Raw genomic sequence first — 15,528 nt, 5'->3', positions numbered from 1 at the left:
GCAGGGGCTGGTCGTCCGGGGTCTCATCAGGCGTAGCAGGACGTTGCTACGGAGTCAGTGGTGAAGGATTTTAAGCAGGGAAATAATGAAACCCGAGTTCTTTTTACAAGGGCACGTCGTGTTAGCTGCCGGCCGACAAACGGGCCGCGGACGGGCTGTGGTGGCTCGTGGAGGGGGGGGTGGTAGTGGGGCGCCACAGTGATGCCGTTGGTGGAAGGTCAGATGGAGGCGAGGGTGTGGGGCAGGCGGGGATCTGGGAGGCTGCAGGTTTGGGGCCGGAGGAGCTGGGGACATGCCATGTACTGAGACAGGGCGTCCCGGCGCTCGGAGGTGGGGGTACAAAAGCTTCGTCGGAGAAATGCCAGGGGTGGTGTGCTTGACAGAGCGGGGTCTGGACATACACTGCGGCGGTGTTTGTCACCCCTGAACGCTCGGCCACGCACAGAAGCCCTCGTGTGAGAAGTGCCATCATTTGTCTCAGCCGCAGTCATAAATACAAATGGGAACACGGGCACCGAAATCGAGTGACCCGGCCGAGTGACAAACATTACAGCCTCTGGAGCCAGATTCCTAGGCTCAGATCCCGGTCCTATACCCAAATGGCCATGTGACCTTGGGGAACTGACTTGGCCCTCCCTGCCTCCAATTCTTCATCCATAAATCGAGAATAATGGAGTAGCTCCCCCATCAGCTTTTAGGAGGGTGAAACAAGTTAATACATGCCCGAGCACTTGGAACAGTGCCCGGCACATGGTAAGTGGTCAAGGAGAGTTAAACATGGTTATTTTATTAAAAGGTCATCTTACGTGTGCCTAATTGTCTTAGATGATCAATAAAATAAAAGTACAACACCAAGGAATTCTCTTGGAGAGCACGAGGGCTCTCACAAGTCAGTCCGTTGACTCCCATCTGCAAAGCACCGATGAATTTTTTTTCACTGTGGATCTGATCTCTCATCTGTCTCATCCCTATTTCCCGCCTCCCTGCCCAGAAAGCCCTGGTGTCCCTGACAGCTAACTCAGATCTCACCTTCTCTCCTTTCAGCCCTGCTGGCCCTGGAGCCCCAACTTTCCCCTGAAAGACAACAAGTCACAATTAGAGACTCCTCCGCTCCCCCCCCCCCCCCCCCCCCCAAGACTCCATGGTCCCAGCGTCCACCCAGAAAGAGAAGCCAGCTTGGAATTACAAATGCCATGACTGCAGGTAGCTAGGCGGTTACTTCTGTTACACGGAGGGAGCCCCCAGGGCAAGCAGCCTGGGGCAGTGTAGGGATGGAGGGGGAAACGAGGCTGCAGGCCTGGGACACCTGCTTCGGGGCCTCCTTCCTGGTCTCTGCCTTGAGACTCCGAGCCAGAGGAGCCAGGGAGGCCACCAGGGTGGCAAAGATGGGCTGGACTGAGCCGGGCTAGTCACTCACCGGGAGGCCAGGCAAACCGAAGCCAGGGGGGCCCACATCTCCTTTGGCCCCTGTGGAGGGCCCAAGATGCTGGGCCCCTACAGCTAAGCTGCAGGACAAGCAGGAGTCCCCCTGGAGAAGGAAGAGAAAGAATTGGAAAGCTCCCAGCAGTTGGGGGGGAGGGGCGGGCAGCAAGGGGACCAGTGTTCCCTTACCTTCTCTCCTTTGGGGCCTTGGATGCCAGGGTCTCCCTACAGGGAGAAAAGGTTTATGGGCTGAGACTGGGCCTGTTGGGGCACCCCAAACTTCCTAACCATATGTGAGGACAGCAATGTTACACACCACAAACCCTTCAAATACCCAGGGGTCCTATGGGGTTCAAGGTCAGCACCCAGAGCCGGGGCTCATCAACCCATGTAATAGATGGGGGAAATCAGGCCAGGTTAAGCTACCCTACTAGAAAGTTCCTGTACCTACCCGATCACCTTTCCATCCAACAGCTCCCAGGCCCTCCTGAAAGAAAGTGTGGGTGAGGGAGTGGAGTGGGGTGGGGAGTCGAGCCAGGATCCTAACCCAGTCCTGCCCACTCCTTTCCTCCACCCCCAACCAACACCCAATCCCAGGAGGAAGGCACAGCCCCACTCACTATAAGGGCTGGCTCCACCCCAGCTTGCCCAAAAGGCATCTTGGAGCCTCCTCAAGAACCCTAGGAGGTAGCCATGGAGACCTGGGTGACCTTCTAGCCCAGCCCTAAACTCTATGGTTTAGCCCCCCTCCCATCTAGAGCCAGGACCCTCGGCCCACAATCTCTCTATGGCCGAGAGAAGTACCCAGTCCTTCTGTCAAGTACCCAACTCCTTTCCAGGATCACATGCCCAGGTTTTTTGTGGAGCCCCTCAGTGGCCACCCTGGGCACTCACCTTGGCTGGTGCAGGGTCACCTGGCTCCCCCTTGGGTCCTGGCTTTCCAGGGAGCCCCACGAAGTTCTGGAAGCCTTCAGGCAGCGTTGGGCACACTTCACAGGGGTCACCCTACAGCAGAAGGGAGAGACCATGAGTGGACCAACAAGGGGTCTCCTAGAGAAGGTCCAGCACCCCTGATGCTCAGTGTCACCTTCAGAGAAGGGCTCCCACTCCCACCCCATCCTGGTGCAACCCGGCCTGGATCTCACCTTCTCTCCCTTCAGCCCCGGCACCCCTGGTTTCCCCTGTTGGAGAAGAAGCAGTGAACGTTAGTGGTCAGTGCCAGCCAGAGGGACTGGTATGCCAAGGGAGGGCCCCAGGACCTAGCCACCCCCTCCCTGGAGGCCTTGGTAGAGCAGCTCTGGGCATGGTGGGCGGCAGCCCCCCTCCCCCTCCAGACTGGGCTTACTTACAGGTTTCCCACCAGGACCTTCCTTTCCTGGTACCCCCGAGCTGCCCTGTGGTCAGAAGAAGGGTTAAGGGGGAGGCTCTTGGCCACAGCCTCAGACCATTCACCCCATCCCCGTCAGTCCCTTCTCTGGATTGGCAGTACGATCTCAGCCAAATCTCCCGTCTCCTCTTGGCCGGCTTGGTCAGCAAGCACCCCCCGCCTGCTGTCCGGCCTTCTCCACATCTAACCCAAGCCCTTCTGCTTGCACAGGGGGACGAATATGAGGCCTCTGTGTACCCCTTCCCGGTGCAGCGGGTTGAGAGGAATCCGGGTGACCCCAGAGGAACCATAGCAGACAAGACAGTCAGACATTTCCAGGGCTTTCTGCTCATCGAGGCATAAGACCCTAAAATGAGCTTGGGCCCTCCAGGTGTGGCCTTTCTGGTCATGACTAGACTTAGGCTTACCTGTCCCCATGCCTGGAACCCAAGCCAGGGCTCCCATGTTGGCAAGCACTGGGATGGGGACACTCCCCAGTGAGGGGCCTGGCTGAGCTGAGCCAGCCTCCTCAGCTGAATGCCTGGCTCCTTCCCCCCATGCATACCTGCTGCCCTGGGTCCCCTTCTCTCTCCGTCCACCATGCAGGGAATCCGCCCCCCCCAAGGGCCCACACTCCTGCCTGTGCTTACCTTGTCTCCCTTAGGACCTGGCGGGCCGCCTGGGTCCCCCTGAGGTGGAAACAGCATCAGGTAGAGGCTTCCCAGGGGCCCCACATCATGGTGAGACCTACCGGAGCCCCTTCCCCCCAACCAGGACCCCCAGGACCGAGCCTTATCCCCCCAGCCCTGGCAGGCAAGAGAAGGGTCTCTGAGGAAAGAACAACAGGAGGGGCCAGGAGTACTCACCGGGGTCCCAGGAAGTCCTATCCCAGGGGGCCCAGGGAGGCCAGGGCGCCCAGGCTCTCCTGCCAGCCCCTCAGGCCCAACAAAGCCAGGGTCTCCCTGGCACAGACATAAGGTGGGTGTGAGAGAGCTGCCGCCTCAGCCCCACCCCCCACCCTCCATCCCACAGACACCCACAACTCACCTTCTGCCCTTTGGGCCCCATGACGCAGATCTCCCCGGGCCGGCCCTGTGGGGTCATGGAGGTAGAAGAAAAGCCTGAGGCCTGGCACCTCCCTGGGGCAGCAGCAAACTGCCCACCCTCAGTGCCCCTCCCCAAAGCCAGATTCCACCCCTGTGCCCCGAGGTCATCAGGTGTCACCATCAGGGCATTAGAGGCCAGGGGCTGTTAGGCTGGGAGCCAGGGGGCCTGGGTTCAGATTCTTTTCTGTCCCCTCCTTGCTCTGCTTCCTGGGGCCCAGCCTCCCCCTCCCTGGGTTTCTGTTCTCCCGTCTGAGCGAAGCTAGCGGGTTGGACTCTGCTGGTTAATTCCAGCATTGCACCGAGGACCACAGGGTTGTGGTGAGGAAGGGTCCCAAGCACCGTACATCGCGGCCTGGCCTTCCCGGCGAGCCCTTGACGCCTCCGTCCCCCATCTCGCCTTTCTGGCCCTGGGGAAGGAAAAGGTAAAGGGACTGGGGTTGAAAGAAGGGGCTGGAAGAACCAAAGCAGCTCTATCGGGAGGTCAGACAACTGCTTTCTAGACCCCCAGTTTCTGCCTCCCCTGAGACTGAAAGGCTTCCGTCACTCCAGGAAGGTGGACGACAGAAGGAACCTCCGAGCCTGCCAGGCCTCTGTCAGGGACTCGGTGGCATTTCCCTCTGGGTCTGGTGGGAATCTGGACCGGGCAGGGTGACTGGGAGGGACAGAGGGTCTTCCGTGGGGACGGGGCCCTCCATCCTCCAAGAAGATTTTAGACATCTACTTCCTCAAGTCTGAAGAGCCCACAGACTTCCCTGGCACCTGCCCCTCCAAATCCAGGCCCATTACCTTCTGGCCTGCAGAGCCCGGAAGTCCTGAGGGTCCCTGAGATAAGGGGGGGTACATAACAGAAGGGGTGAGGAAAGGAGGGAGAGGCTGGGCCAGGACCCCACTGCCCTGCCCTAACCCCGGTCCCACACTCACCAAAGCTCCTGACTCCCCCTTCTCTCCCTTCAGGCCTTCTGCACACTGAGCAGGGAGAGAAGGTGTTAAGATGGTCCCAGGGTCCCCTCATGGGCTGCCAAGGGCACAGCCCCTTCCCCAGGGGCTGACCCCATATTGGCCTTGAAGTAGGCCTTGCTTCCAGGTCTTACCTGAAGTGGGGCATCCGGGGAGATTCGGACACAGTCACTGCCCTAAGGGGAGGGAACGAGGGATCAGGGTGGGACCCTGTTTTGAGAAGGATAGGCTCAAGAGTCCCACAGTCCCACTGGTCATCTTCTAGGTACCCCTAAAAAATAGAGGCTACCATTTACTAACTCCTAGAAAGACCCTACCCATCATCCCCCATATGGGCCAGGCTGCAGGGGTTTGGCTGAGCGGATGGGATGGTTCACATGTCAGCCCCCCCCCCCGGGGGGCACAGCTTGGCAGGGCCCTGCAGTGGGCCCGGCTGGGGCACTTACCCGGGCTCCCTTCTCTCCCTTGGGGCCTGATGGGCCAGGCAGGCCTCGCTCACCTTTCCCTCCCTGTGGACGAGATCAAAACGGGGGCTGGGACCAGGGGGAGCACATGGGTGACCTGAGGAAGGTCTCCCCAGTCTGTCTTCTCTACCCAACCCCTACGCACGGGTGTGTAAATGAGCACAGCCTGCCCCAACCCCCAACCATGCACACAGCATATGGATTCCATATGCATTCATCCATATGGCCCTCCCACCCCAAGAGGCTATATTTGGCAAATCTACAGTCTCACAAAGAGGGTACTTTCCCCACACCCCTATCAAAGCACGCGAGCTCACACGCAGCTCACCCAGGGGCACATGGACACGTGTGCACGGATACACACATGTGGGATGACAGAACCCATGTTGGTGAGTGTTAGGCTGCCTTAGTTCAAATCCTGCCCCACCACTTAGGGCAAGTCATGTCACCTCTCTGAGACTTAGTGTCTTCATCAATAAAATGGGACCTCAGGGGGGTGTGGTGAGGAAGAGATGGGACATGAAGGCAGCCCCAGGAGCTGTGTTATGTACTCTCGGGCGCGCACAAGCACACAGTCCCACATTTACACGCGTGCCGCCCGCCCCATCACTCACAGGCTCGGTGGTCCTGTCGGGCCCACCGGGACAAGGGCTCATGCCCCCCACCCCAGGGGGCCACACACATGTGAACATGTGTCCCAGGAGGCACACAGCCAGACCCCCACACAATCACTCCGACACCCCCCGTCCCACATGGGGGGCACAGCTGGCTCTCGGGTTTTTCTGAAATAAAATGAGAGTATCCGGCCTGCAGGATGCTTGAGGGGCGGGAAGGTGATAGATGTGCAACGGGAGGCCCAAAGCCCGATGCACAGTAGGACTCAGAAAAGGGGCGCTCTTAACACCCTTCGACACACACAACCCCCGACTGTCTCCAACACACACCCCTAGTCACCCCCCACACATACAGAGCTGGGTAGCCCTGATAGAAACACACAGCCATGGGGCCACATGCTGTGGGACAGGCTGGGACTGCCAAAGAGGGAAAGACTGTCCTGTTCTCCATCTTGGACTCACCTTGGGTCCAGAGGGACCAATTGTGACCTGGGAGGCGAAGAGAGCATTATATCTCAGAGACGGAGAAAAAAACAAGGGCACAGAGAAGGCAAGCAATTAAGCCAGGGCCACACAGCATGGTGGCAAGACCAACAGCCTGAATCCAAGACCCCCAGCGGACCAACAGCTCTGCCTCCAAGGCCACCCAGCATGCTGACTTCATAACCTGACGCTGTCAGACTTGCAGAGGGGTCAAACCTATCTTCTCTAAACCGCCTGGCTTTAGCTAGCTCCACCCGCTGGTTGTTAGGATTACGGGGCTGCTCAGTTGCCATGGTAACCCCTGCATAAGTGGGGACCATCAGCTTTACCACATTTGGTGGGGGGCTAGATGGAAAGAGGGCCAGGCAGCAGAGGGGGCACTTCCTGTGTCCCCCAAGGTCAGGGGACTTGGAGCTGAGGGCACCCGGGGTTGTGCCCTTTATGAACTAACGTGGCATGTCAGTTCAGAAGGTCAGGCTATGGGAAAGTAGTGACTTCCGCTGCCCACGGAAGAGGCACATTTGGGTACTAGCTGTGCTCGCACCGAGCCCTCTCCCTTGTCCTTCTGGACCCCCAAAGGGAGGCCAGACCGGAGCCAGCTAGCTAGAGGGGCATAGGAGGGGAAGTCCTGAGCCAACATGGGTTTGGGGGCCAGTGCTGGGCTGTGTCACCCTGAGTCAGCCTTCCCCTTCTCAAGGCCTCCAAGGCGATATGGGAAGCTTTCAAACAGAGCAGCCCCGAGTCCTTGTGGGTAGTGAAAAGCTGGGATTAGCAACCAAGGTTCTGGTCCCACCAGCCACCACCCTGTCCCCATTCCACCCTGGATCGCAATACATTGCCCGGATCACAAGGCGTGAGGCTTCCTTCCATGCAGCCCGTGGTGGGGATAGGGTGGGAGTCAAGCCCAGCTCTGGGGGATGTGCAGGGAGGGAGTGTGATAAGAACACAAAGGCCCACTTGTCCTTAACCAGGAAGCCAACTAGCCCACTCCCCGCCCCCGCCCACCCCACCCTGCACACCCTCTATTCACTCACATTGCTTTCCTGGGCACCATGGACACAGGGTGGGCACTGCAAGGGAAGAATGGGCCAGGAGGTCAGTTCTGAGAGCCCAGGACCAGCCCTCCCCACCCCATTCCCCCTGCATACACACAGCGAGCACACAGAACGTCATGTGTGTCCTGAGTGAAGTCCAAGGGAGCAGGAAGATAGGAATCCTACCAAACAAGCCTCATCCCTCAACTCCCAGCAACCCAGTGCCAAGCCATTCCTCACATGAGGAAACTGAAGCCCAGAGAGGCAGAGCAGTGGGATCTGGGTCACACAGCATGTGGGGGCAGAGTGAGGCCCAGGATCTGCGGTCCCACAGCCAAGGCCTGGATTCTTCCCATGATGCCCGTAGCCATTTGCTGCCAACTCAGCAGGAGTGTCCAGGACTAACACCCGCCCCCCCACCCACCCAAGGAGAGGCAGCAGGCAGACCGGGCCCAGCATTGAGCCCTGAAGGAATGCTGGGAGCTGCGTAGTCATCCCAAACCCCCATGCGCGGGCTCCGGTGCCACAAAGCCTGTCCAAAGGGTCCATGTTGGCACCTCCTCAACCAAGCTCTTTTTGCCAGTCTAGATGGGAGGCTTACCTCGTCGGCTGCTGTCTCCTGATGGGCCTGGGAAGAGGGAGGGCATGGTAATGGGCAGGAAGCAGAGGCTTCGAAGCCCTGCTTCCAATACTCCTACCCAAGAACCATCAGGAGCGGGTGCCCTACGCCGTGCCAGGTACTGTCTGTCTCGCCCCCATTCATCCCTCCTTCTCAGAGCTGGCACCTTTACCTCCTAAGCTCTGTCCAGGAGTGGGGCGGGGAGAAGAGTGTGGGAGAACAGTGGCTTACTCAAGGAGTCTACAGAGGGCACAGAGAGCAGACCGAGGACACCGTGAACTCCGCCCCCTGCCCCCCCCCCCAACCGCCATCTCTACCTTTGTTTCCCTCTCTGCCTTCTGGCTCATGCTTCCTGTCAGCTGGGCATCCACCTGGGCAGACGGAGTAAAAAAGGAACTCTTGAAGAGGGGGCAGTGCAGGGGCCCACGCTGGAAAAGGGGACCCAGTTAGGGGCATGGGCCCAGGTACCCCCTCAGCTGGCACCTCCCAAGGCATTGAAAGCCTGCTCAGGCCCCTGGCACTCCCCCAGGCCTCCCTCCTTTCCCCCCACCCACGTGATGTCGGAGAAAACAAGACCATGAATCAATGGGATCCTGTGTTCCTGCAGCCAAAGGTTGGGCACGATGCCCAGCGGGCAGGGAGGCTGCCCATCCTGGGGGTGGGGCAAAGGGAGGAACTGGGCTTCCCTGTCACCCTAAAGAACCTGAGAGTGGGTAGGGCAGCTGGCCATGGTGCTGGGTATAGGACCAGCCTATGGGTTGGTTGGTACGGGTTGGTACGGGCTGGGCCCAGGAGAGCGAGCAAGCCCGGAGGGAACCAGTGTGGCCTGGCCTCTGACCCCAGGTACCCCTGTCCCGGACTGCCTTTGAGTGCAAACCTGGCCCTGACCTGACCAAAGGGGTCTGGCGTGACATCAGTGAGGGGCTGGGTAGTGCCAGAGCTAGATGGGCATGTCTCTCAATGCCAACAGGCAGGTAGACACACCCAGTGGGTTCTCGCCTCTCTGAATCCTATAGTGGTGGTCCATAGACAGGTGGAGCTTCCAGTGCCCTCCCTACCCCAGGCACAACTGACCCTGGTGGGAGACCTCAGTCCCACTTGTACCTACCTGTGCTCATGTCTACCTGCCCTGCCCACCCACCTTGCTGTTTTGAGGCTCCTCCAGGCAGAAGCAGCGGGTGTAGACCTTGCCTTCAGTCTGTGGATTGATCTCGATGAGCTCATTGCTCTGGGTGTCCCGGCGGGCCTTGGAGGTCTCTGGGGGACACTGTCCGGAGTGGGGGAAGGGCTGGGGTCAGTACAGAAGGCAGACCCCCCCCCACCCAATCATCCTAAGATCTCAGTGCATCCCCATCCTGGCCACCCACCTCTGCACACTATGCCCCTGGGAAGTGTCCCAAACCTTCCCAGCTGGGCCGGAGCTGGGCCACTCACCCCTCCTGGTAAGATCTCACAGCATCCCTCCTCCAACACAAGCTCGGGGTCACAGTAGATATGTGCCTGCTGAAGGTCAAACTGCAGGGGGTACGATACACAAGTCAGTTTCCCACTTCATTTGATCAAACAGCTCAGTGTCCTGGCTGCCCGGGAGGCCCCGAGATGGCTCCGCCCCAGGATCTGCCCTCAGAGGGTTTCCAGTCTCACCTGGGGAGACCATCAGGAGTATAGCTGTCACCAAAAGCGAAACAGAGCTGCGCATGCAGGAAAGAGAGGAGGGAGAAAAGTTCACTTTGGCCCAGAGGAACAGGGGCGGAGGAGGTTCCGTTTCAGCTGGGCCTTGAAGGACCAGTAGCTACTCTGCAGATGGGTGTGCATTCCAGGTGGAGGTGACAGCATAGTCAGAGGTGAGCAGGTGGGAAAGTAGCAGGTGCGTGGACGACTAGGAAGGAATTGACCGGAGTAAGCCGTACAGAGAGATGTAAAGGAAAAAGATACCATAGACATTTCTAGGGACCAGATCATGAAGGGCCTTGAATGCCAGGTTGATATGCATATGCTGCATCTGGAGGGCAGTGGGGAACCCCAAGAGGAGTCCGAGCAAGGGAAGGACCTGGTCAGAGACAGATTCCAGGGAGCGCACTCAGACTCTCGGAACGTGGGAGCACAGACAGCACCCCACCCAGCACTCACCGAGACGGGTTTCCCCTGCTCAGCATCCAAGCCCAGAAAGACGTGGCCCACGGGCTGCAGGGGTCGCCGGGGCCCCAGAGGCTGAGAGGAGGCTGAGGTGCAGTCCACATGCACGGAGGCCACGCGTTCAGCCACACTCAGCCCCAGCTTGTGCCAGCGCAGGTCAAAGAGCTGGGGCACTGGGAAGATGCAGGACACAAAGTCACCATCTTGTCCCCGGGCCCGGAGCTCCAGGCTCCGCTCTCGGCTGTTGACTTCCAGGGAAATCTGTGTGGCATTGGGGAAGGAACGAGACAGAGAATCAGAGCCCCACAGGCTCAGTGTGGCAAAGTTCAGGGCTCTCAAGGTCATTTCACAGGAGGAGGGACTGAAGCCCAGAAAGAGACGGAAGCTGGTAGGGCCACAGAGCAGTCCACCCTGAAGGAAGGGGATAGGAGCTGCCAGGGTGGGGTAGCCTCGAGGGTGGGCGCCGGGGATGGGGCAGAGAGGCCCCAGAATTTACAAGCTGGGACAGAGGTTGTGCTGGACTGGTACTGCTCGATGCCTCAAGGGCCACAGGGGGCGGGGGAGAGGGGTCCAGCTCACCTGTGGGTACCCATCTCCGTCGGTCACTTGAAATAGATACCACGTGCTCTGATGGGTGTGTTTCTTCAACAAGAGTGTCAGCACCAGGACAAACTCATCGGGGAGGCCCCGAGGGAATACTCGTCTGGGGGCAGAGCAGGGAGGGGACCCTGAGGCTCAGGTGAGAGACCACCTGCTGCCCACCCTGGGCCCTCAGGACTGCCGAACCCACGCGGGACTCACACAGGCCCACACCTTCAAACCGACACATACATATGCACGTCCATCCGCTCTATCGACATTGATCGAGAGCCTACTACGTGCCAGGTGGGTCCGGCTGCTGGGGGCAGCAGTGGTGAAAACACAGAGAAGGTTCCCGCCCTCGTGGAGCCTTCAAGTCTAATGCGGGAGTGGTAGGACCCTAAACAAAGGTAGGACCCTAAACAAAGAATCCCCAGGATGACTATGTCACTATTTCAAGATAATTGTGGTTAAGTTCTTCTGAGGAATCCAGGATAACCAGGACTTGGATGGGAGGAGAGGTGCTGGCAGAAGATAAAAAGCATTCAGCGTGACTGGAGCCGCAAGTAAGAGGAACATTTTGGAAGGTGAGGGTGGAGAGGGAAGCAGGGGCCAGGCCCCCCGGGACTGTGGGATTTGAACTTCACCCATAGGCACATGTGGGTGTGTGCATGCACACGCACACACACACACACACACAGGCACACATACCCACACACACATACATACACACACACACACACACACACACACGACTCTTGCCAGGTTCCCATCCCCATCCTGGGGTCTCCACAGTGTCTGTAGGATATAGACCTGTCTCCCGACTGCTAGCCAGAGGTAGGGGAGGGACAGAGGGTGGGTGTGCCACGCATCTCCTCTGTGCCTACCCTGCAAGCCCCACGGGCGGAAACCAGGTTGACTCCCGGCAACAGGTGGGATAAAATGACCCACGGGTGCCCCTGAGTTTAGGCCCCACGTCCAGAGTTGCTGGGGAGTATTAATGCCCAGTTCACACTGGGGCCTTTACCGCACTGGCTGGGTGAGCGGGGCTGCCCCCAGTCGAAGGATGAGAGGCCCCTTGGGGTTGCGGATCTTCTTAATGGCAGATGTTTTCATGAGGCTGAGTCGATGGATGAGGTTAAAGCCTTTGGGGGAGACACCAGATGAAGAGCTCAGCTGGGCAGGTGAGGAGGGGGTAATAGCCACTCTAGGAAGATGGGAGAGAGGGGACAGCAGAATGAGATGGGCACTCACCGGTCACATTGGTCGATAAATGGCTTCTGTGTTCCAACCTGAGTCCTTCCTCTTGTGAAGGTGGGCATTGCTCGCCTGGAAGAGAATTGGCAGTGGGCCAGTCAGTGGACTCTGGCTGAAGAGTCCAGGCTCTTGGGGAACCTGGAGAGAAGCAAGTTTTTGTACCCCATTCTGGACCTTTAACCGGGCCCAGCCTTGGGGCTGCTTTTACCTCTTGCCTTCTGACCCTGGCTGCCCTGGGAGCCAGGAGGACCCCCAGTATACAGATGGGAAGACTGAGGCCCAGAGACTGAGGCTGGGCCCAAGGCCATGAAGTGAGTTCACAGCAGAGCAGGACCAGAACTCCTGGAATCCAAATTCCCCCAAGATACCAATTCAGGTGGCAGGTGAGCAAGAGAAAGAGCAAAAGAAACTCTGGGCAGCCCTAGAACTCAGATGGGGTAGAGAGCGGGATATATACCTGTGCTCCCTCCTGCACATACACCCTAGCAGGGGGCAGGGGGCACCTCGGGGTAAAGAAAGTCACATTATGCACGCTTGTGTTATATGCAAGCACCTGAGCATATCTGCACACGTGTGAGTTACAGATGCCCATGCCACTGGGAATGCCACGTGCAGCTGGTACACGTGTTCTCTGCCGTGGGAGGGGTTTATTTCCTACATCTAAAGCAGAAAAGCAGACCAGACACAAGTCTGAGCCAACAGAATGACTCTTCACCTGGATAACTACCTTATGAAACAAACAGTAAGAAAAGACTGAGGACCTGAAGGGACCACAAGCTCAAGGGAACCACCAGGACCTTGGGGCTCCAGACAGGGTATATTAAGTGGGTAAAGGCTCCTAGAGAAGGATAGCTTAATTATGGTCTCCAAAACCCTGAAGGGACAGACAGGCAGCTGTGGGCTTGCCTCCTCTTAGGGTTGACTGAGCAAAATGTCAGGAAAGATGCTACAACAGGAGATAAAGGCCAGACTCACAAAGGTCTTCCCATCGCTGCAGGTGGGATAGCTGGGACAGGACAATGGATACAGCTCCTAGAAGCTGGGCATTGGACTCCCTGACTGCCTAGCTGGAAGAAGGAATCCTGGATCCCTAAGCCCAGTCACCCCACTGAAGTCTCCCTCCCCCAGGTCTGGCCAGAATGACTATCACTGTCTTCAGCATCAGCAGCAGCAATGGGTGACTCACCCCTTGGCAATGGGCCCAGATTCCTTACAGATGTTGAAATTCTCTGCCCCAGCCCCCAGGGGACCCGGTGAGGGAGAGAGCAGGGCACACGCACATACATGCAGAAACACATATATACACACACAACCTTCAGGCAGTCACATGCGCCCTGGCTGCACAGCCCTCTCACATCTGCGCCTTGCTTTTTCTGCCCCCCTCGGCTCGATTTGGGTTCTAGGAGTTCTATTTCTGCTCAGCTGGGCAGCTAAGCTACGAAGCCCAGAGGGCACCCATCAGGGCAGGGCAAGTTGCCCGGTCAACTTCCTCTGGCTTTGGGCCCTGGAAAGCTGCACCCTCTGTCCCATCCAGCGTCTGGGCCTCGAGGCGGGCCCTTTATCCAGGATCCAGGGCCAGCTGTGGAGGAGGAGGAGCACGTGGGCTGGAGGATGGATTCTCCACCACGGAAAGGAGTGGAAGGGCTTGGGCCTCTTTCAAGATGCAGCTTCCTTCTTCAGGGACAGACCTCACCGGCCCCGGCCAGCACTGTGTGCACAGGATGGGTTCATATGCCGGGGGTGGGGGTGGGGGGGAGGCTTGTTCGCTCACACACAGAGACACAGGAATAGGCGCAGAGACACTCTGTGATGCAGAAAGGCTCCGGGACAGACAGACATGCAGACAGAAGCACACAGACACTCTGGCTCACACCGTACCAACACCCCAGGCCACGCTGAGCCCACCCTCCGACTCTCCAGAAATGCCCGCGTGACCCAGGCACATGGTCACGCCCGTACCTCGGACCCCAGCATCTCAGGGAGCCCGTCCCAGGCCGATGGCACCCCGATCCTCACGTGGCACCTCACCTGCATCTGCCCCCCGGCTGCACACGGCCCAGAGACTGAGCAGCCACAGGCCAGGAACCCAAGATGCCCACATCCTGGTCCAGAGAGGTCAGCCCCAGCACCTGAAAACCACAGAGACCGGGAAGGTGGCTTCCTGAGCTCACACGGCATGGGACATGGGCAAGTAGCAGCCGGCCCCTGGGGCCCAGGCCCTAGTACTGAGGTGGCAGGAGGGCTGGCCAGGCATCAATCCCTCTCAGAGGCCCAACCACAGGCCTTGGGCTAGGATTTGGGCCAGGGTGATATTCAAAATATTTAACCACCGGTATGGCATGGACACCAACCCGCCAGAGCAGAACGCTGGCTGGAGCATTCTGGGTCCAGGCAGCATTGGATGGCGCCAGTGGATAGTTGCTGGGTTAAGGAGAGATCTAGAGGGTCCTAGAAGGCCAGGTGAATTGGGATAGTCAGGGGGCTTGAGACAGAGACTATTTACCAAGACACTTAGAAGTATCTCGATATTTTATCAACCTGTGTAGCACTGTATTGCTATATACTAGCCTGGTACCCGGCACCCAGCTCAGCCCGGCAGTCCTGCCAGGCACCCACAAGGTCAGGGGCTGAGTCTCGTGGCAGGTATCACAGAGTCGTGTGCGGGCCAAGGAAGTTTCCCCCATGGCTACAGTGGGTGGGAGAGCAGGTCACCGGGCTCAGGACCTCGTTGCCAACCTCTCCCTCTGATGGATGCTCGTCTTTTAGTTTTATTAAACCCTGATGGATGGGCCCAGATAAATCAATGCAGGCTCAGCAAGCGGCCAGCAGACCCATACATCATCCGGCCTCCCCTGAGACAGGCAGCTCGCACGTGCACACACAGAGTCATTCATGTGTCAGCATGACACACGCAGATACACGGGCACATATCCACACAGACACATTTGTGCCAGTGCGTGCATACACACCTACCTGCACACAGACTCGCTCACAGAGACACATGTTCACCGATCTACCCAGACATACCAGTTTGCACGTACACACGTGCACATAGCCAGCCTATGACTACCCCTCCAGTAGGCCCTCCTGTCGGGAAGTTCTTGTGCAAGTCTGACCTCATTCCCCCCAGCTGTCACGGAATTCTATTTCCCTTCCTTCGGTCCTGAATAGGGAGTGACTGCAGGAAGGACCCCTCACCTCAATATAGTTGGAGATAGAACCCTGATCCCCTTCTTCCTGGGGCAGAACTGTTCCTCCACCCCACTCACCCTCCTTCCTAGTGGTGGGCACATCCCATCACTCAAAACCCTATCCTGGCCTCCCCGTCCTGCCAGCGGAAGGGCTGCCAACTGTGGGAGGCATGTGAACGCATGTGGAGGCGGGAATATCGGTGTGCTTGTCCTCTTCCTGCTCCTCATCTCCAGCCTCCACTCCCCAGGCCCCAGCCAGAGCAGGGGCTGCAGGGATAGCTGAGAAGCTTCCAACGATGT

General features: G+C 58.4%; 1 protein-coding gene across 7 annotated transcripts in view; it reads right to left on the bottom strand.

Annotated features, from left to right (window-relative positions):
• COL16A1 (collagen type XVI alpha 1 chain) overlaps nt 1–15,528 on the bottom strand; it is a 53,179-nt gene that overhangs the window by 33,496 nt on the left and 4,155 nt on the right. For 5 of the 7 annotated variants that reach the window (XR_004297613.1, XM_032389265.1, XM_032389255.1 and 2 more), the window contains exons 2-27: nt 14,066–14,166; nt 12,035–12,109; nt 11,808–11,925; nt 10,781–10,904; nt 10,196–10,462; nt 9,500–9,580; nt 9,207–9,332; nt 8,383–8,436; nt 8,048–8,074; nt 7,447–7,482; nt 6,392–6,418; nt 5,298–5,360; nt 4,986–5,027; nt 4,816–4,860; nt 4,681–4,716; nt 4,239–4,301; nt 3,836–3,880; nt 3,655–3,750; nt 3,439–3,477; nt 2,772–2,816; nt 2,568–2,603; nt 2,317–2,427; nt 1,874–1,909; nt 1,612–1,647; nt 1,418–1,528; nt 1,030–1,074 (exon numbers count right to left, since the gene is read on the bottom strand). Coding sequence is in view for 6 of the 7 variants with exons in the window: in XM_032389265.1 (XP_032245156.1) it covers nt 1,030–1,074; nt 1,418–1,528; nt 1,612–1,647; nt 1,874–1,909; nt 2,317–2,427; nt 2,568–2,603; nt 2,772–2,816; nt 3,439–3,477; nt 3,655–3,750; nt 3,836–3,880; nt 4,239–4,301; nt 4,681–4,716; nt 4,816–4,860; nt 4,986–5,027; nt 5,298–5,360; nt 6,392–6,418; nt 7,447–7,482; nt 8,048–8,074; nt 8,383–8,436; nt 9,207–9,332; nt 9,500–9,580; nt 10,196–10,462; nt 10,781–10,904; nt 11,808–11,925; nt 12,035–12,109; nt 14,066–14,138 (1,857 nt within the window). In the remaining variant the exon portion in view is untranslated. Of the gene's footprint in view, nt 1–1,029; nt 1,075–1,417; nt 1,529–1,611; nt 1,648–1,873; nt 1,910–2,316; nt 2,428–2,567; nt 2,604–2,771; nt 2,817–3,438; nt 3,478–3,654; nt 3,751–3,835; nt 3,881–4,238; nt 4,302–4,680; nt 4,717–4,815; nt 4,861–4,985; nt 5,028–5,297; nt 5,361–6,391; nt 6,419–7,446; nt 7,483–8,047; nt 8,075–8,382; nt 8,437–9,206; nt 9,333–9,499; nt 9,581–10,195; nt 10,463–10,780; nt 10,905–11,807; nt 11,926–12,034; nt 12,110–14,065; nt 14,167–14,388; nt 14,441–15,528 lie in introns of those variants that run through there. The other 2 variants (XM_032389272.1, XM_032389289.1) reach the window with 2 other exon arrangements.

This window comes from Phoca vitulina, unplaced genomic scaffold, assembly GCF_004348235.1.
Source record: "Phoca vitulina isolate PV1807 unplaced genomic scaffold, GSC_HSeal_1.0 scaffold2, whole genome shotgun sequence".
In the NCBI taxonomy this organism is placed as follows: Eukaryota; Metazoa; Chordata; class Mammalia; order Carnivora; family Phocidae; genus Phoca; species Phoca vitulina.
Note: the sequence above shows the minus strand (reverse complement) of the source record. Positions and strands in the feature narration are given on the sequence as shown.